The 20,846-nt window shown below is 42.9% G+C and overlaps 1 protein-coding gene across 1 annotated transcript in view; it reads left to right on the top strand.

Annotated features, from left to right (window-relative positions):
• Positions 1–3,748: 3,748 nt before the first annotated feature.
• Positions 3,749–20,846, top strand: part of TEKT5 (tektin 5) — a 64,425-nt gene continuing 47,327 nt past the window's right edge. Inside the window, exons 1-4 of the mRNA XM_073361406.1 lie at positions 3,749–4,321; positions 5,403–5,486; positions 8,801–8,871; positions 17,825–17,968. Coding sequence (XP_073217507.1) covers positions 3,749–4,321; positions 5,403–5,486; positions 8,801–8,871; positions 17,825–17,968 — 872 coding nt within the window. The remainder of the gene's footprint in view (positions 4,322–5,402; positions 5,487–8,800; positions 8,872–17,824; positions 17,969–20,846) is intronic.

Below are 20,846 nucleotides of genomic sequence, written 5' to 3' on the forward strand. Positions count from 1 at the left end.
CCCAGTAAAGGGGTGGGGTACATATATAGGTTATCTGTCCTGTTATACTGGCCCACTGAATAGCTTTTATTACCTTTTGGCTTTGAAAAAGAAAATTGATACATGAGAGACCATGTATTACTCAGTCTAGAAAATAAAATGGCATTGCTATTGTTCACAGAAGTTCTGAACACATTTTTCTCCTCTCTGACTAGCAGATAATGGTTGCCTTCCAATGAATTTCATTAGGCAAGTCCCATTTTCAATATTATTCCTCCTTCACTTGAGTGTTGGCACCAGGGGGCTACTCCCCCTGAAGGGATCTTTAATGGCTCCCAGGGGAGCAGATTACTGTCATACCAGTGAAAAAGGTCCACCATAATTAACTTGTGTACACTGCAGTTAATTTGAGAAGGAATCACACAAACGGTAAACGGTTACATTAAGCACATAACTACTACGTTAGACATTAAAGAACTATACATTAAGAGGTATCCATTCCTCTTAGTGAGCCTCTCTTTCACAAACATACACAAACTGGCCCTGTGCTAGCCTCACACAGTTCCTGCTTGGCAAACAGAGAAGGTGGTTACCCATTCTGTGGACAACTTGTTCTCCCAGTCTGGTCTCCTCAGCCCTCTGGCCTGTGTCAGATTCCCTCAAGGCAAGGCATTGGCTGCCTGGAAGCCCCTCTGGCTCACAGTCCTACTCGAGCCCACGGAGCAAAGTTTTGGCTACTCTGTCTAGTAGTGTTGCTTCTTCAAGCATTAATTAAGGAATCCCTTAACAGTAATTTAATTTGCCTGATTTTTATACTCTTTCTTCAAAGGTGTCATATGTCTTAAAATAGCACAACTCAAATTGACGTAGCTTAGATCTGTCCCCACTCTGCGATGTCGACAGGAGATGCTCTCCCGTTGACTCCCCTTACTCATCTCGATCCGGTGGAGTACAGGAGTCAACGTGGGAGCGATCTGCATTCGATTTAGCAGGACTTCACTAGACCCGCTAAATTGACTGCTGATGCATCGATTGCCACTTGTCAATCCCCCAGTAAGCGTAGACAAGCCCTCAGATACCCTACACTGGAGCCTGTTGCACTGCTGCTAGACTGAAAGGCCAATTCCATAATATGCTCATTTTACTTTAGGAATATTTTAGTTAACACTTTGGATAGAGGAAACATTTCCAGCTGGTCTGATCCTGGCAAAGTGTTATACAGATAAGTTTGGAAGGATTAGATATTTTTATCAGTAAATGTCTTTCACCATACGCACTCCAACCAATGAAAAACAGTTCCATTGATAGTCAAAATTTACATATAGAAAAGTAAGAAAAATGCTGCTTGAGAAATTAAGAATTTGATTTAAGGATATTTGCTTTATATACTTTGAAATGTGAGGTTGACAATTTGTGTTTTAACAGTTTTAAAGCTTTAGCATCTGTCAATTATTGTCTGGTTTCCCCATAATTTTCTGTAACTGTGAAAGTTTAATATCAGTAAAAATCAGTAAAATGCTTGAAAATAAATCTCAATACCCATCAAAATGATAAAAAACAAACATCTAATTCTGCCAAACCTATATATAGAGAAGAGTATGCATCTGGCAATGTTTGCAGCTTAGGTCTCCCAGCTCAGAGTCAAATTGGTCTTTATAGGAAAAAAAAATTTAAACACAACATTGCAAATTGTCTCCTACCAAACACAAGCATTTTCCACTTAACATTTGCTGACTAAATAACAAACAAACAAAGAAACCCCACCAAAACAATTCAACCAAAATAAACAGGCTTTCTAAATAACTTCATTTGCTAAAAAGAGGCAAACTAGAAGGAAACTTCTTAAAATAGTAACATTAGACTTGTCTACACTATCATCAATAGACATTCTTCCCTTCTATATTTTTTTCCATTCAAATATACCTACATCAGGGGTATGCTTATTGCCATATGATAATTACATGTTTTCTGCATTTATTGCTATGTAATGATCTGGCTGGTTGTTCTGCTTATATGGAAAGGCAAAGAAAAGAAGGTGAATCTAATGTTCAGACAAGTTCAAAGGTCTAGATTGGGGTGGAAACAAAGTGAAAGGAGAATTAAATATCTGGGAATTTATGTATTACTTTCCATATGAAACACATGGCTTCATGTTAGACTCCAGTTCAGCAAGATATGTAAATACATGCCTACCTTCAAACATGTGATTAATTCCACTGATTTCAGTGGGACTTTTTACAAGTTAGGCATGTGCTCAAATACATTTCTGAACTAGGGTCTTAGCCCAGTTCAAAAAGTAATCAGCAGGCCCAGGTTATCTTCTTTGCTTCTGGGAGATTATTTAGAGGCTCTCCTTTGGGGAACACAAGGAAAGGAGTGTGCCACGGAACCCTGGAGAAGGAGTGTGCCACAGAACCATCCCTCTCTTGGGACATTAGGAGCTACTTCACAGTTGCATCTTGGCTGGGAATAGGTTTTGCAGTCTTTGGCTGGGATTGAAGTAAGTGATGAATTCTGACAGCAATCTTGCAATCAATGATGCACATGAATAATTTTACACTGATGAGTACCTGCAGTGTGTTAGTTCACTGAGGTACTCATAGGAGTGAAGTTAATTATATGCACAAGCTTTTGCAGAATCAGGCCCTCTCTGCCTAAAAAGCCCAATCCAACATCCAGTGAAGTTGATGTAACTTCATTCCCTGGGTTTAGCATGCTAACACAATGCTGCTGAATGTGTTTCCTAACACTGCAGGGAAATTACATTAAGAAGTCATCTTTAAAAACAAAAAAACAAAAACCCTCCTAATTTTGAGCCCAAATTAACTGACAGTGTCTCTCTCTAGTTTTCCCAGACAGGAACGTGCCACAGTGTAACTAATGCTCATAACAATGTATTTCCCCAAACTGAAAATTATACACTTCCATATGCTGTAGATAAAAAGCTAAGATGGTCATTGTCCAGAATTGAACACCTACAGTTTTGAAACCAATCTGCAGCAATTTAAGGAGTATTGCTTAAGAGAGTGAAATATTTCTAATTGAAACAATTAATTTTTCTGCAAAATTCCTTGTATGGGGATGAGCCACATAGAGGTCTCAAAGCAGTGGATTTAAGACAGACTAAGATGTAGGACAGAGGACAAAATATAGAGAGGAGAAATGTATTTCCAGTATGGGATGTTAGTAAATATTTGCAAATGGGAGGGAATAAGATAGTTAAAAGGAGGTGTGAGAGAGGGCTCTCCACCTTACAAAAAGAAACCTCATGTAAAAGCACAAACAGAGGCAAAGCCTGAGGTTTTTACTCAGTTTTACTTTGTACACACTCGGCCGGTTCTCTAAGTCAATTGTACAGATAACTATACAGTTACTTGTTTGGGGGTGACTATGCCAAAGGCTGTGTTAAGCCTCTAAGCATAGCTGGCGTGAGCCAGATGTTCCCAGGAACCTGAGCACATGTCTGCACTGGGAGCTTATGCAGTTAATAACAATCCTCTGCAGTCTTTCAAAGCAACCTGCTTCCTGAGTGCAGTTGGTTTGTTTGTTTAATAAAGCCAACCTGAGCATGCTTAAGGGTCCTTTGTGGATAATGATGTCCTCAGTAGGCTTTATGACAACATCACTGAGTCACAGAGGATAAAGCAATTCCTGCAATAAAAGCAGCACTGGCCAGGAGATACAACCATTCCTGTCTGGGCTTTGAACCTACACAGGCTGCAGCGTTTGAGCTACAAAGTAAGGGTGGGTGCATGAGGTAAGGAGCAGGATGGAGTTCCTTGGAACCACTCAGACAGCCAGCTACTGTGGCCCCAAAAAGAGCTACTTATTCCCTGAGCCAGTCTGCACCAGCACAACTCAGGACAGTTACCAGTCTTACTACCTGCCAGGTTACCGCTACCTCAACTCTTGGAAACCCAGCCTGTTTTACAGAGTATCTGCAGTCCCCACCAACTCCAATGAGCAGGGAAATATGCGAATCTGTGCCCCTTTGCGGCCACCCACTATACTGCCCTCAGTGCGGTCTGCCTTATATGCTCGCTACTCCCCCCGCGACTGGTACCAGGCAAACACGGTTCAATACAAAGGATCGGAGTCCTGCCGGCACTGGGCTGGCCGGCTGAATGATGATTCCTTGAGACTGATGCAAGACAAAGACCAGCTGACCCACCAGACACAGGACAACACTGGAAGAAGCCTAGGACAGAGACTGTCTGACATCGATTTTTGGAGGTCAGAGCTGACCTATGAGCTAGACCGTCTGCTGACGGAGATTCGTGCCCTGGAAACAGCCAAGAGGCGGCTGGAGTGTGCTGCTGACGAGGCACAAAGGCCACTGAAGGTGGGTCAGAGGTAGCTACTGTTCTCTAAACCACTTTGGGGCACAGGCAAAGCAAAGGGATGGAGTTCTAGCTTAATACCGAATGTATTAGTATGTCTAAGCCTCGCTCTTATTTTTACCAAAACAGAGCCCCAGAGATTGCATTTTGAAGATCTGAGGTGCAAGTTAATTCCAACAGAAAAACTGCATTAACATGGATTTAAGTTTTGCTGTATAGGAATGGACGTCAGCAAACACTAAAAACATAGGAAGTCTAAAGTTAGAGTTTATAAAAGCTTGTAGAATATTATCTATGAAATTATTTCTGTCAAAGAAACTTGTATGCAAGTACAAATACAAAAATCAAAACTCAGGATCATGGCTTCAGGTCCAGATCTAAGGTATTTAAGGTTCCTTGATTTCAATGGAAGTTAGGAGCCTAAATACCTTTGAAAATCTGGGTTTTAGTCACCCACATTCAGTTAGGCCCACTAGATTCAGAAAGGCTGTCCGCAGATAACTCTATAATATCTCTTAACAGAAGTCTTCCCATGAACAGAAGGTTAGTATGATTTCATTTGTTACTGTTGTTCAAGACACATGAATGCAACATGTATAGTAGAGATGGGCCTGGAAAAGGTTTAGATCCTAATCTCATTTTCCTATTTAAATATCCTTCACATGTACAGATCACTCTGTAGTATGTAGGTTTGACTCAGGGGTTTTGGTATGACCCAGTATAAAAGAAGGTTGTAGACACAAAGCTTGGATTCAGATCCAAATTACTCCAAAGCTCAGATATGTTGAGGTATAGTGACTGGTTCTGGTCCATCTAATTATTATGCAGTTGATTACTAGACAAAATTATGACTGCAGCTTGCCCTTAGAAAGCAAATGCCAACAGAGATAAGCACGAATCACAGACATGCATCCGTTATATACAATGCAACCACCCCAAAGTATCAAGCACAATTCTGTTCCACCTTTATTAGAAGGCCACCTCTTACCAATCTGTTCAATGGTCCCTTGACAAGTAAATTGAAGTTCCTTTGTAAAGTGCAATACTGAATTTGATGCAAATTTTCCTCTGGTTTGCTTGCAGGTAGCCTTGGAATGCTTATATAACCGTGAGAAGCGGATGGGGATTGACCTAGTACATGATGACGTTGAAAAGAACCTCATACAGGTATGATGAGACTTGTTACTTGATGAATTAATCTGTAGAAAATAGCTAAAAATCAAAGCGGGTAGTTTTTATTTGGACAAAAAACACAAACTCTCTCTGGAATTCAGTTGCAAGACTGAAGAGGAGGGGGAAAACACATCAAGTTAAGGAACCCCTAGTAATTTTGAGAAATTAATCATTGTTACTTTTTGGCCATGATGGGTAAGGTGTCAGAAAGCTTTAGACACTACACCACATAAATTCTCTTCTAGTGTCTCGTCATATAATTGAATACCCAGGTCAATCTATCCTGTGGGAAGTTAGTCGACAGGGAGAGGCGGGGAGGGAGCTAATGTAAGTGAGTTTATGTGAATGCAGCAGGGGTCATTGAAGAGGGGAAGCTGGGGTGGAAGGATGAAAGAATACTCCTTCTTCCTTACCCCAATAGCCAGCAAAGAAAACTTCATTCTGGTGGTTCCTCCAATCACTGCTCTGGAGCAGTCATCTGGGAAGCCATCTTTGGACTTCATCTGTGTAGCCACCTGTAAGGTAGTGTACTCACCATCCATCATGTCCTCTTGTGTCAGGGTGCAATGTTGCAAGTGGCCCTTGTCTCCAGCACCTCCTGCAGGCCATCTGCCTCTCACCAGCTCCATAGCTTGGCCCTCCAGCCAAGTCATATAAAGTTCTGTTATCTTCCAGGGTTCACAAAACATCCCAATACAAAAGAGCCTTCAGCCCCCTCTTGGACTATTCCTCAGCCCGTCCTTCAGGGTCAGGCTTCAGTCCCAACCTGGATTCAACATTCCTTCTACTCAGCTTGCATGCCTCTTCCTCAGGAGTGGCAGGGGAGCCCAGGCTCACTCTCTACTCTGGGTTCCAACTCAGGGACCCTATATTAAGCAGCTAGGTCTGCTGCTTCATACATGCTGCTGCTTTCCTGGGCCACTTCCTACCTCCAACCTCCCTTCTGCTGCTTCCCCGGAGCTTGTGCTTAACACAGCCTCCCTTTGGTTCTCAGGCCTCTAGCTTCTCCCTCGGTCCTTACAGCTTTTCTTTTCTCTGCTCAACTAACCCTTTTCCTGTCCTTTAGGGGCTGACTCACACACTGTGGATTTCTCTCTACAGAAGATTGTGGTCTCCCTTGTAGCTATCCCCCTGACTGTAAGGTCCAGGAGTCTAATGATCCTATTCTAGCTCTGCCCCCCTTCCTGGCCCTCCAATCAATCAATCAATCACAGGTGTTCTACTTGGCACTTAGTCCCATCAGGCCCCCTTACACTCCTTGCTTGGCTGACTGACTCATCTGGAAAAAAAACTAGCTGCTTCTGAGGGTATATCTACATAAACCATGAAGTGTATGACTGCAGCATGTGTAGACCTATGTGAGCTAACTTCAGTCTAGGTAAGCTTAGGCATTGATAGCATTGAAGCCACAGCAGCGTGAGCTTCAGTTTGGTATATGAACCTTCTTGGAGTGCTGGGTAATTACTCAGGTGGCATGGCCATGCTAAAGCCCCGGCTGCTATCGCTTCATTGTATCAGTACATCAGATAGCTAGATTAAATCTACCCGGGGTATGTCTACTGAGGCTGCAATTACACTCCCTGATTACGGTGCATACATACCTTTAGCGGGCAGTGTCAGAGCTGGAGTTCAGGGTACAAAAAAAAAATCACCTTATTGGGAAAGGTTCTGAAGAAAGTATTGGAATTGTTTCAAGAGCATTTGGAGGCATGCTTAAATCTGGGAGTGTGAAATACATGATTAATTAAGCTCTTTGGAGCAGGGACAGTCTTTTTGTCCTGTTTGTACAGTGCCTACCACAATAGGGTCCTGGTCTATGCCCAGGATTCGTAGGTGCTTCAGTAATACCACCTCTACTACAAATATCGTCATGTGCTCTTTTAAATTCAAACTGGCCCCACAGGTAGTTAGTTCCCTGTTGGTAACCTTTGGACCTAAAGAGACCAGCCTTAGGAATTTGCAGTGTGAATACAACTATCATTTTGTTCAAAGTCTATGCCAGTGTGTGATCACTGTAAGACAGAAGGAGGTCTACTAAGAGGCGCTCTTGATATTTTAGCGTGTGTGAACATGAACGTGTGTGTTCTTAGAGGCTCACATTGCCTCTACGTTTCTAGGCATTGTCATGGCAGAGGTTTGGGGCAGAGTTAAAGTTGTTCAGGTGACTGCCTATGCATTTTCTTATTTTCCATCATTTTTTGTATTTTTTTTAAACTGGGGACCTTGATTTTGAATTTCTAGCTTTGCAATATTTATGATTTTTACACCCTTATGTCCAGGCTTAGATGATCAGACTTAGTGTCTACCCAACATCAAGGGAAGGTTTCTTCCTAAACGACTTACAGTTAACCACAGAAGAGATTTAAAGGGGCCACATCATTAAAGACCAAATCCAGAACACTTAATTGTGGGACTTGCATGGTAGCAGCAAAGGCAATATGGTAGTAAAGGCTCATTACTTAATATCGGAGACGCTCATGTCTAGAAGTTGCTATCTTCCAAAACCACACTGAACAAATACTTTTTTTTTAATTTAAGGTGTCTTAAAGACTTCTTAAACCACTTAAGGAAATATATTCAGAGTTTTGTAAACTCATGTATATTGAACTATATCTTACAAGCTAGGTATGAAGGATACAATGGACTGAAGAAGGGAAACAGTGGGGCAGTACAAAGGCAAAATTAAGTTTGTTTGGAAGACCATGATTATGATCTTTACATGGTTTCCAATATGGTTTGTTTGAGTTTGGTTTTCGGAAGCCAGGTGAACTTCAGCTTTGAAGCTCTTGGCTAATATTAGTCCTTCTGAAGAAAACTACAACAGTATTCATAAGGAGTTTTCCCCTGAAGCGAGATTTTTCTCAAACTAAACTTCAAGATAACACAATTTTTTCCCTCCAGGAATGTGAGTGAAAAATTAAGGAGTGTGGGTTAATGGTCTAAGCCTCAGGTGTGAAATGTCTCTAGCATGCCTAAGTCAAGCAGAATTTGATCCTATATTTGTCAGGGTAGTCCTATCTACTAATGTGCTTGATATTACATAAGCTATAAACACGAGTTGTGTCGGTGCTAATGTACAGCTTTATTGCCCAGAAGAAGAGATAATAGGAAATCAAATGCTCCCTGTTTTGACTGGTGCACAGTATATCATATCTCAGTACTGACAAAGGACATTCTCGACTTCCCTAAACGCAGTTAGATACATGATGTGTATGTATGTATTCTGCAAAATAGTTACGTTTATTTTATATACACTGAAGCAAATTAATGTAATGACAGTATTGACAGTTGGACACTTTTCATTATAGGAGGTTGACTTGTTCAAGTCTTGTCAAGAAAGAATGAGAAAACTTGCAGAAAGAATTGATCAACAGTTGGGGTAAGTGTTTGCTTTTAAACCCCATTTAAATGAAAGAGGAACTGAATCCAGTACTGGAAGATATTTTTAAGGCGGAGTGACAAGTGCAAAAACATAATAATGTGCTGAATAGAACTGGGTGAAATTTTTATGGCTAATAGTTTATTTGCTGAAAATTACAGTTTGCTTTGTGAATTTAGGTAGAAGTAGGTGAATAGTTTTGGCTAGAGGGGAAAAAAGGTAAAACAATTTTCCCAAAAAGTTGAAACATTTCATTTCAATATTCTTGAAATGAAATGTTTAAACTTCTTATTTCTAGATGTTTCTAGCTAGATTTAACTAGCTAACAAACAAACAAACAAACAAACAAACAAACAAAAAAGGCGGGGGGGACCCACCCCAAAAGAAAAAAAAACATTGCATTTTGGTTCAGACAATACATTTTGTTCAATAATGTTTGTTTTTCTTTCTGAAACAACAAACAAAATTGTTGGTTGATTTGAAACACATTTTTTGAGTTTTTGGTTTGGCCATCAAATGGAAAAATCAGTTAAGTACCCTCAACTTCCAATTCCCATTGTTAATCAGAGTCAAGTGCACAGCACCTTGCATGATCAAGCCCTACAATCTGATGAGTCCTTTGATATAAGAGGATTTACCATCAGTTTGGTGCTATGTGCAATAGTTTTCACAGAATACCGAAAACCAGTATAATTCCAACTACTGTATCATGTACAATAGCTGCATGCAGGGAGAAGAGAATTTTGAATTATAAATCATAAATGTTAAAAAGTATGTTTCCTGTATGTGATAAGTATTTGCTGGATGACTGGTCGTTTACTGTACAGTAAAGGAGAATCAAGCTAGAAGGATTTTTGGCCTATCAGAACGTCACCACCTATATCAGTGAGTCAATATACGGTGCTCACTATAGTAGTAATAGGATAAAAGAGGGACAGACATACATTTGAGAATATAGGAAGTTTCACTGTCAGAGCCTTGTGTATAATATGTAATTTTATGCTGGGATTTTCAAAGGCATGAAAGGGAGTTAGGCATCCAATTCTTATTAGGAACTAGACCTCTGGAAATCCAGTCTTAATGTAATAGGAATTTAAAGGAAAAACTAAATCTAATAAGAGTGAAACATGCAGAAATGCTGGTAAAGGACTGATCTTTATTTCCTTGCTTGCATCTACGTGAAGATGACTGTACAGATATATGGGAACAGCCAAGTATTAACTGTTCAGTTATTTAATAAAAAGTGTGGGGAAAAAACAGATATCCCACTAGTAAGGCTAACTGAGGGCCTGGTCCTGAAAGTGTTATGAATGCATGAGTGCAAGCCACTTGTATATTGGGAGTTCCTCATACAGCACAAATAGCTTCAGTCCTGGAGGATGTGGATGGTACATGTGCTGTGAGCTGAAGCTTCTGAAGAAAAATGTAACTCAGCTTTCACATGCCATGTTGAACCTGAAATCCCTTGCTAATTAAAAGGAAAATCGTAATTCTTATGACTAAATGATGCAAACATGGCTTATGTGCCACACTGGAATAAAATTCTGAAGGACTGAAGTACTTTTTTTACTACAATATTCAACTGAAAGGGGCACCTTTAGCCCTCGAGTTTTTCCTGCTATCTTGGCCACCTCCTTCCTAGCTCTCTCATACCTTGAGTCCTCCACCTGGTCCCATCCAAAAGTCGCCCTCCCAGATAAATCAAACTAGAATCCAAGCAGATCAGCAGATATGTGGAAGTCACTGAGATATTGTGGAATGGATTTAGATTCTCTTTATGGATAAAGGTTTTATAAGAAGATTGTTATAATGGAATATGTTTATTTTCTTTCAGAGTTTATTAAGCTTTCTTGGGAAATGTAAATTATTCTAGAATAATTAATATCTGATTTGATAAGTCTTATTACATTCACTTCCTTCAACTACTCAGTAATGATATGGACAATCAGATTCATGTTTCTATTCTCTCCCTGCTAGTGCAAAACTGCCATTAGTATGCCTGCTTCCAGTTATACATCAAAGGGAGGTGATTATACTTAATGGTTAGGTCACATGGGAAAGACATATATAAATAGATTTTATAATTACTGTTCTTGTCAATGGTACTGTTATAGGTGTCAAGCTGAGGTGCATGTCTGCCACTCATTATTGCAACACCTAAAATAATTTTGTATTTAATACTGATCAAATAAAAGCCACGTTTATATTTTGGCAGCATGAATTCTACTCACTTCTATTGGCTGTGATTTCTAAGTTAACTTTGATACAGTTTTATGACCAAAATGAAAGATACTGATTATAATGTTTCCATTGAAAAGTATTGACAGAAGATATATTGCTGAGTTTAAATGCCAAGATACTAGCAAACCTCTTACTACTGAGAGAAATAGGGTCTTGATCTTTCTCCATCCATATCTTTCCCACGGAAGTCAAAGGGCCTGGTGTCCCCTGCTGTGGAAGAAGCAAAAAGAGAAGTTATTACAAAAGTTCCGTGTAGCTAAGAGAGCAGAGATGGAGCCACATATCCCCTCCTTCTGGGCAGGATGAGCAGTAACACTGGAGAGGCAGGGTGTGGCTTTCTACCCACCCAAAACTTGACTAGCTTTAGATCAGTCTGACTCCAAAATCTGCAGGGTTGGGAGAGCTGAACTCTGTACTTGTCTTTCCATTCTGCCTCTCACCCGTAGCAACATACCTGGCTCAGGTGTTCCTGTTCCAAGTCTCCTACCTTTTTCTCTCCAAGACAGGAGGATAGAAACTCCAAAAGCTAGTTTGTCATGCCAGCTACAGGACTTCACTACAAGTGCATAATGCATAAAATAGCCAATCTTTATCTCTATCCCTTCCAGCCATCCACCCATCAGCACAATGATGATGATTTTTAAATGTGTTGAGCTGTCCAGATGGCAATACCAGAGTTTTAAGTGGTGGGGCAGGGAAGATCCCTCATGGATCAGTAAGTGGTTAAAAGACAGTAAATGAAGTGTAGGAATAAATGGTCAGTTTAACAGCGGAGAGAGACAAATAGCAGGGTCCTTCAATGATCTGTACTTGACCCTTGCTGTTCAACATAGTCACAAATGATCTGGAAAAAATGGTGAACAGTGAGGTGGCAAAGTTTGCAGATGATACAAAATGATTCAAGATGGGTAAGTCCAAGCAGATGGCAGAGTTACAAAGGAATCTCAAAAACTGGGTGACTGGGCAATAAAATGGCAGATGAAATTCAATGTTGATAAATGAAAAATAACGCACATTGGAAAACATCCTAACCATATATACCCAAAACGATGGGGTCTAAATTAGTTGTTCTTATTCAAGAAAGATCTTGGTGTGATTGTGGATAGTTCTCTGAAAACATCCACTCAGTGTGCAGCAGCAGACAAAAAAGCTAGAAAAATGTTAGGAACCATTAGGAAAAGGATAGATAAGAGTACAGAATATATCATAATGCCACTGTATAAAGCCAGGGTAAACCCATACCTTAAATATTGTGTGCAGTCCTAGTCACATCTCAAAAAAGACATTGTGGTAGAGCACCGGCTTTGCTTCGGGGGCTCCTGCACTTCTAGGCAGTTAGGGTTTGCCTCAGAGGTGTGCTGTGACCCTCAGTGTAGCCTCTCTCCCCTCCTAGAGGCAAGGGTTACAGCTTACTGAATCACCTTCATCATCGGCCAGTCAACAGGTTTGGTGTAAGAACCCTCTTTAGTCCCTGTCTTCCTTCTCATGGAGCATTTGTGTAGTGTGGGAGTTGAGGGGAACCCAAGCACGCTGTCTTCTCTGGGTTCCAGCCCAGAGACACTAATTGGCAGCAGAAACAGGTAGTTTTCCTATACAACCAGAACAATAGCCCTTCCGTGGGCTACTTCCCTAAACGGCGCCTCCTAGGTACCTGACCACACTTGTTCTTCCAGGTCTTTTACTGTGCACCTTCTTTCTCCCAGTCTTCCCACAACACGTCTTCCTACTCCCAGCTGCTACCAGCCAGCCTCTCTGAGGGGGCTTCCTTTTAAACTAGTCCCAGCCGGTTCTAAGTGAGCATCAGGTGATCTGATTAGCCTGTTTCCTTTGATTGCTTCTAATCAATTCTTAACTGGTTCCAGGTGTCTTATGGAGTCTGCCTGACTTAATTGCTTCTAGCACCTTCCTGACGCCCGTGCCCTGGTCACTCAGGAAACAGAAAACTATTCATCCAGTGTGTTTTCCTTCTACCAGACTCCTGCCTCTAGCTGGTCTGGGTCTGTCACATATCCCTCCCCCCCGCTCAACACCGAGGGTTTAGGCAGCTTTGGACACCATACAGTGCACACGTGACAAACCATCAGCATCACTGTGGTGGCTCCCTGCTCTGTGTTGCATGTGAAACTGGAAAGGTTGGAGGGAGAACCACCTGGTTACCCTGGAGTTCTTCTCCGTGTTTTGCTGCATCCATTGAAGAGGGGCATGATCAGTTACAAGGACAAATCTATGCCTGAGCAGGGAGTAATGTAACACTTCCATGGCGATCTGCTCAAACGGAACTTTGATAATCGGTAGGGGTACCAAAGGGGGGTCTTAGATGTGGACGAGGGCTGTACAATTGACTTTTGGGACAGGAGATGCAGTACCAATGGACCTCCTCATGTACCCCCAGCCAGAAGAACCTGTGCAAGATTCGCATCTGGGTTTTCTCCACCCCCAGGTGTCCTCCAAAAAGGTGACTGTGGACAAGGTTTAATATTGCCCTCTGGTGTTTCCAGAGTACTAGGGGCTGGTGTACCTCTTCTTCTGCATGCGCACGACCCGGTACAGGAGATCCTTCTTGATTATGAAGTATGGCCCAGGCTCTCGAGTTTTTCCCCACTATGGGTACCCCATCTATCTTGGCCACCTCCTTCCTGGCGCTCTCATACCTTGAGTCCTCCACCTGGTCCCATCCAAAAGTCACCCTCCCAGGACTTATCAGCTGGAACTCTGAGAGGGATCTTCTTCTACCCTCTTGGTTGGCTCTGTGTGTGTGTGTGTGTATGTATGGGCGGGGGCAGGAGTGTTGGAACCAGTTTCTGAACCTTCCTGCATCTCAGGGTCCTTCCTTTTAGTAGCCAGTGTCTGCCGTTCTACACAGGTGGCCTTTTGTCCTTGTAGCAGGATTCGGGTACCCAACGCCTTGGCAGCCCTTCTTTCCCTTTTGGTCTTCTAGCCTCCCCCGGGGACAGGGAATCGTTCCTGGGATACTTCCATGAACACTGGGGGAGAACATTCTGCTGTGTAGGCCTCCCTCAGTTCGGGGAGTTCCTCTTCCTCAAACCCCTCGAGTGGGAGCAAACCCAGTTTCCAAACCCAGGAAAATCTCTTCCAATGAGCATGGGATAAGGGAGGTGTGGGACCACCCCTACTTTCACCCGAGTGACATTTCCCTGAATTTCTAGCTTTACTGGTATGATGGGGTAGTAGTGGTCACGGAGTGTGAGCGAGTCCGGGGCCTGCCCCCCCTTCCTGGGATTCACTGTGACTATCAGCCAGCCAGTAAAACAGAAGATTTACTGGACAACAGGAACACAGTCTAAAACAGAGCTTGTGAGTATACCCAGGACCCCTCAGTCAAGTCCTTCTGGGGGAGCAGGGAGCTTAGACCCCAGCCCTGGGGTTCCCTGCGTTCCACCACCCAGCATCAAACTGAAACTAACCCCTCCAGCAGGTTCTCTCCTACAGCCTCGGTCCACATTCCCGGGCAGAGGTGTTACCTCCTCCTCCCCCCTGGCTCAGGTTGCAGGCTCTCAGGTCTCCTATTCCCAGTGAAACTCCCCTGCCACATTCCCAGGTCAACACTCCCCCCTCCCTGCTGCATCACAGTAGCTAACAGTCCCACGGACACGTTACCCCTGTACATTTAGCCTGTGTTAACTGGCTGCGCTTTACTAGTTTACCTGAGATCAGGGTGATAGCACTCCTGGAATCTGCGAGCGCCACGGTTTCTACCCCATCCACTTTTACCGGCCTTGTATATTTGCGTGGGGTGACTGAAGGTTGAGGAGGGAGCATGGGCCACTCCAGTCCCTGAGATTACACTGCGTGGGCTCTTCAAGGTTGGGGCACTGGGCCGTTATGTGACCTAGGTCCCCACTCCCATTAACACCTATAATTACTTCTCCTGTCCCGTGGGTTAGGAGGTTTAGCCTTGGGGTTTCCCCACCCAATCCATTCCCATCCTCCTAGATTCCCATCTGGTCTTCAGCTTCCCTCTTCTTCCACCTAGGGGTCCTTGGGTGTCTGGTCACCTGAACCTCTGGGGTTGGCGTTGGTCTCCTGCCTTGTACAGGGCCTTCCCTAGGTAGATGGGTCAATTTCCTGGCCTTCAATCATCTCTCTACCAGCACGATTGTTTCGTTGTAGGTGGACGGGTTGTGCTGGCCTACCCCACACACAAAGGTCTGGTGGGAGTCTCCGCATAAATTGGTCTATGACCAATGTCTCCAAAATTTTCTCCGAGCTGAATGCCTCAGGCCATAGCCACTTCTGAGCAAGATGCATCAGATTGAAGAGCTGAGACCTCGGTGGCTTGCTGTCCTGATGCTTCCAATCATGGAACTTCTGGGCCCGTTCGGCTGCCATCACCCCTGATCGGGCCACAATTTCCATCCTCAGCCGGGGGTAGTTAGCTGCGTCCTTGGAAGGCAGATCATAGCTGCGTCCTTGGAAGGCAGATCAAAATAGGCCTTCTGGGCTTCTCCACACAAAAAAGGGGCAAGAATGCTGGCTCACTGGTGCTGTGGCCACGCCTCATGCAGAGCAATTCTTTCAAAAGACAGGAGATACGCCTCTATGTCATTCCCGGCTGTCATTTTTGGTAGATAGCCTGCTGCCCTTAGGGCTTGTGTCCCTCCAGGCCCTTGGATTCGGTTGGAGAGGGTCTTTAGTTGTTCCACTACCTCTCGAAGAAGAGCTCAATCTTGGGTGGCTTGGTTCACTAGCAACTGGTTGGTTTCTTCTTGTAATCAGGTAGATTCCTGCATTGCCATCCCCTGTATCCAGGTAGCCCCCTGCTGGGCTGCCGTGGCTTGTACCAGAGCTTTCACCAATTCCTCCATTGCGGTGCGCGCACACTGACCCTAAAAAACCCCCCTGAAACCAACTCTCCAGTCCACCTTCCTCCCCTTTTCTTTTCCTTCCTTCCCTTCCCCCTACCACGCTGCAACCAAGGATCACACTTATGGCACCAGCTTTGCCTCAGGGGGTCCTGTGCTTCTAGGCAGTTAGGGTTTGCCTCAGGGGGTTGCTGTGACATTCAGTGTAGCCTCTCTCCCCTCCTGGAGGCAAGGGTTACAGCTTACTGCGTCACCTTCATCGTCAGTCAGTCAATGGGTTCAGTGTAAGAACCCTCTTTAGTCCCTATCTTCTTTCTCAGGGAGCATTTGTGCAGGAGGTTGGGCGAGGAGTTTGGGGGTTTCCAGCCCAGGGACCCTAATTGGCAGCAGAAACAGGCAGTTTTCCTATACTACCAGAGCTTTAGCCCTTCCCAGGGCTACTTTCCCAAACAGCCCATCCTAACACCCTCCTTGGTACCTGAGTACACTTGTTCTCCCGGGTCTCTTACTGCACATCTTCTTTCTCCCAGTCTTCCCACAACACACCTTCCTACTCCCAGCTGCTACCAGCTGGCCTCTCTGAAGGGGATTACTTTTAAACTAGTCCCAGGCAGTTCTAAATGGGCTTCAGGTGATCTGATTAGCCTGTTTCCTTTGATTGCTTCTAATCAGATTTTAAGTGATTCCAGGTGTCTTATGGGGTCTGCCTGAGTTACTTGCTTCTAGCACCTTCCTGACTGTCGTGGTAGCCCCTGCCCTGGTCACTCAGGAAACAGAAAACTATTCATCCAGTGTCCGGTGTGTTTTCCTTCTACCTGACTCCGGCAACAAAAGTGATTGGGTATATGGTACAGCTTCCAAACAAGGAAAGATTAAAAAGACAAAAAGAAAAGGAGTACTTGTGGCACCTTAGAGACTAACCAATTTATCTGAGCATAAGCTTTCGTGAGCTACAGCTCACTTCATCGGATGCATACTCACAGTATGCATCCGATGAAGTGAGCTGTAGGCCACGAAAGCTTATGCTCAAATAAATTGGTTAGTCTCTAAGGTGCCACAAGTACTCCTTTTCTTTTTGCAAATACAGACTAACACGGCTGTTACTCTGAAACCAACCATTAAAAAGACAGGGTCTGTTCATCTTAGAAAAGACATGAATAAGGGGGGATATGATAGAGGTCTATACAATCATGAATGGTGTGGAGAAAGTGAAAAAGGAAGTGTAATTCACCCCATCACATAACACAACAGCCAAAGATCACCCAGTGAAATTAATAGGCAGCAGATTTAAAACAAACATAAGGAAGTACTTCACACAATGCATAGTCAACCTTGTACTCATTGCTAGGGGATGTTGTGAAGGTCAAAGGTATAACTGGGTTCAAAGAAGCAAGTTCATGGAGGAAAGGTCCATCAGTGGCTATTAGCAAAGATGGACAGGGACGCAATCGTGTGTTCTTCCTGGGTGTCCCTAAGTGTCTGACTTCCAGGAGCTTAGACTCAATGACAGGGGATGGATCACTTGATAATTGCCCTGTTCTGTTCATTCCCTCTGAAGCACTTGGCATTAGCCACTGTCAGAAGATGGTATACTGGGCTAGATTGACCATTGGTTTGATCCACTATGGCCATTCTTATGTTCTTATGGGGGAGAGAATATGCCATAACTACCACTTCCCTAAACATGCTCTCTAACCCAATTGTCAGTGCAATAAGCTCATGCTGTCCATGCCACTATGCAGAGGCCAATGGACTGTAGGATCAGGTGGGCAGAAGTCAGGCTATACAGGACTGAAATGAAAGGAACCAGTTAATCTGTAAGCAATGCCAAAGTAAATGTGCTGATTAAAGATTAATTATATTTTAATGTAAGAACTTGCTCTTTGCAGTATCAACAGAGATGCACAGCACGCACTAGAGAGAGATCTTTCTGACAAAAATTCAGCACATTTTATTGATGAGAAGTGTTATAACCTGAGGAACACATCGGACAGCATCAGCTTCTATCATGGAGTGGAAAAAATAGATGGAACGTAAGTATGAATAGTTATTGTACTCTATTGTACTCTTATTGTACCTTATATGCCATCATGCCATATCTCTGGGGCAGATTCCGGTGCATGCCTTAATGTGCATCAGGGTCTCTCCTCTTCTTTAAGAAGTTATATAGAAAGAAAAAGAAATGGCCTTTTCCTTAAGATTGCACATTTTGCCTTGGAGACCTTCCATTACCCTCAGTTATTACCTGCTTTTTATTTATTCCTTCATAAGCCTCAGGGTAGATCTACGCTACAACAAAATACAGGCAGCTGGCCTGTGTCAGCTGACTCAGGCTCATGGGTCTCAGGCTGCAGTACAATTAAATTACAGTATAGACATTTGGACTCTGACTGGTTCCCGGGCTCTTGGACTCCGCAAGGGGGAAGGGTCTACACTGTAGCAGTTCAGCATAGATGCTACCTACACCGATGGGAGGGTTTTCCTGTTGGTATAGTTAATCCACCTCCCTGAGAAATGGCAGCTAGGTCAACGGAAGAATTATTTTGTTGACCTAGTGCTGTCTACACTGGGATTTAGGTCATCTTAACCACACCGCTTAGGGGTGGGGGGTTTTTACACCCCTGAGTGATGTCACTGAGTTGACCTAACTTTGTAATGTTACCACACCTACAACTGGATCTAGCTCCCTCTGGAGTTTATCAACACCCTTCAGTCATCTGGTGAAGGGAAGATTAAATATTTACCAATAATCGGCGACACCACCAGGTTTTGCTGGCAAGGCCCCTTTGAAAGCAGAGGTGGCCCAATGAGGAGCTGAATCCCATTTAACTCTGTCTCCACATATTTGAAACTCTTTGTTTCTTTTTAAAGAACATTATTTGAACAAGTAATTGTCATGAAAGCCAGGTCAACATTATTCTTGGAGACGTGTGGGAAGTTGGTCATCTCTGGTGCCTATACATAACTTAGCCTGTAGTGAGTTTTATCTTCCAGCTAGAATGGTCCTTTAAAGCCGTGGGAATCTTCGCATGGATTCATGCAGGTTTTCCCCCACTGTTTGATTCATAAATATTTGCACCCTTCAATTAAAAAAACAAACAAAAATCAAAGTAAAATTCCTCTCTAACTGCAAAGTGTGATGTGATTTGGGTCAAAACCATGCAAACACACACCAAACTTTGTACTACAAGGTTCCATAAAATAGCCCAGGGTTACTTGAGAATTAGGTCTCTGGGCTTGTCAAATTTTTTTAAACCTTTCCATTAAATTGGTAGCATTGAGAAAATTCGGCATAGCTCAACCTTTATTTTCTGGATTTAGATTTTCAAAAGCTAATTAAAAAAAAAACAACCCTGGTACTAGTCAGTTAACGAGAAAACTACCGATGACTGAAGAGAATCTGTCCTGAGGGTAGCCTTAGATGTAATGGAGAGACCTACATCTGGCTTAAAAACTACAGGAATAAAATAACTTCATGCAACAGAGGGCAGTGTTTGTTGTGCTAAAGACACATTAGCTTACAAATGAGAGGTAGCACTACCTGCAGATGTCTGCTCATGCGGGAAGAAGTAAGACTGAAGAGATAATATCTTGCACCGGATCAACTTATGTTGGTGAGAGAGTCTATTTATTTAAATAAAAAGAAAAGGAGTACTTGTGGCACCTTATTTAAATAGTGCTTTTCATAAGGGATCACACTTACTACTGAAATGCAGGCATCTCTGGGGTGGAACTTGGCAATCATTCCACCGGCTCTAGCAACACGACACATGCTGGGAACTGGAGGTGAACAAGAATATTCTAGCTAACTGAGGTAAAAACATCCAGTGGGTAAGTTTTTTATACTCTTGTTACCGTATAGCCATTTTCCTCGTATGCCCCCATGTTATCCACAGCAATGCCATTTTGCATTAACATGTGATTGAAATTACATCACATTCAAGCATACCTGTTCCATTCAGGAGCATAGCAGATGTATTCTACCTGAACCATTCAGCACAGTCCACCAGATAAATTATAGGCTGGGGAAATAGTGTTATGAACCAATTACGATATTCCGTCAAGAATAAGACCTTCTAGGAAAATTGTTTTTATTATAATTCCATCAGAGCACAAAAGAAGACAAAGTGCACAGAGATGATCCAGATCGGTAGCTGCAGGCAGGGTTGGCTCCAACAAGCATGGTTTTTAACCTATAAACTTATGCATCTAGCATGCTGATTTATGCATTATACTGTGATGTCATACTGTGTGACAGAAGCTTTTCAGGACAACTGCCTAAATAAAAGTGTGGCATTTGGGTGGTTTAGTTTTCAGTGACAAGAGCTGCCAGCTCTCCTGGCTTTGTAAATTTATTATTTCAGATCTGAAAGAGAGAAACCCCAAGGAAAACCATAAAATATCTATTGAGAAAACAAAAATGGACAGGACTGTCTTTTTTCCCCCCTTCAGCTGTTAACATTTAGCCCTAGTTTTCAGCTAAAACATTAAAGAAAAAAATAAGACTGGAACTCTAGCAATAGTGAACAGTTCTTTAAGTGGTTAGATTCAAAGATGTCTTTAGAGGGAAGCTTGGGGTAGAGGAAGGTAGATCCAAACTCAAACAGAAGCTTGACTTGGCATTTCAGTTTAGTCATGAAGATCTTTGTTCATTTTTGTAAAATTTGAACATTTTTGTTTTGACGGAGACAAGATCAAGTAGGCTCCAGAGAGCATTAAATAAATGAATTTAACTAACTCAAAGGAAGGCAGTGGTGCAGTTCCACTTTGTAGGGTGTGTCCTTTGTAATGCTGCCACATCCAGGCTAGCTTTCTGTGTTTACCTTTCCATAACAGCCTTTAACATTTGCAGTTGTACTCTTACTGAGTAGTTAGCAGGATGAGTGGTAACTGTCTGTGCAGCAGTGTTAG

Source organism: Lepidochelys kempii, chromosome 10 (assembly GCF_965140285.1).
Source record: "Lepidochelys kempii isolate rLepKem1 chromosome 10, rLepKem1.hap1, whole genome shotgun sequence".
NCBI classification, from domain to species: Eukaryota; Metazoa; Chordata; order Testudines; family Cheloniidae; genus Lepidochelys; species Lepidochelys kempii.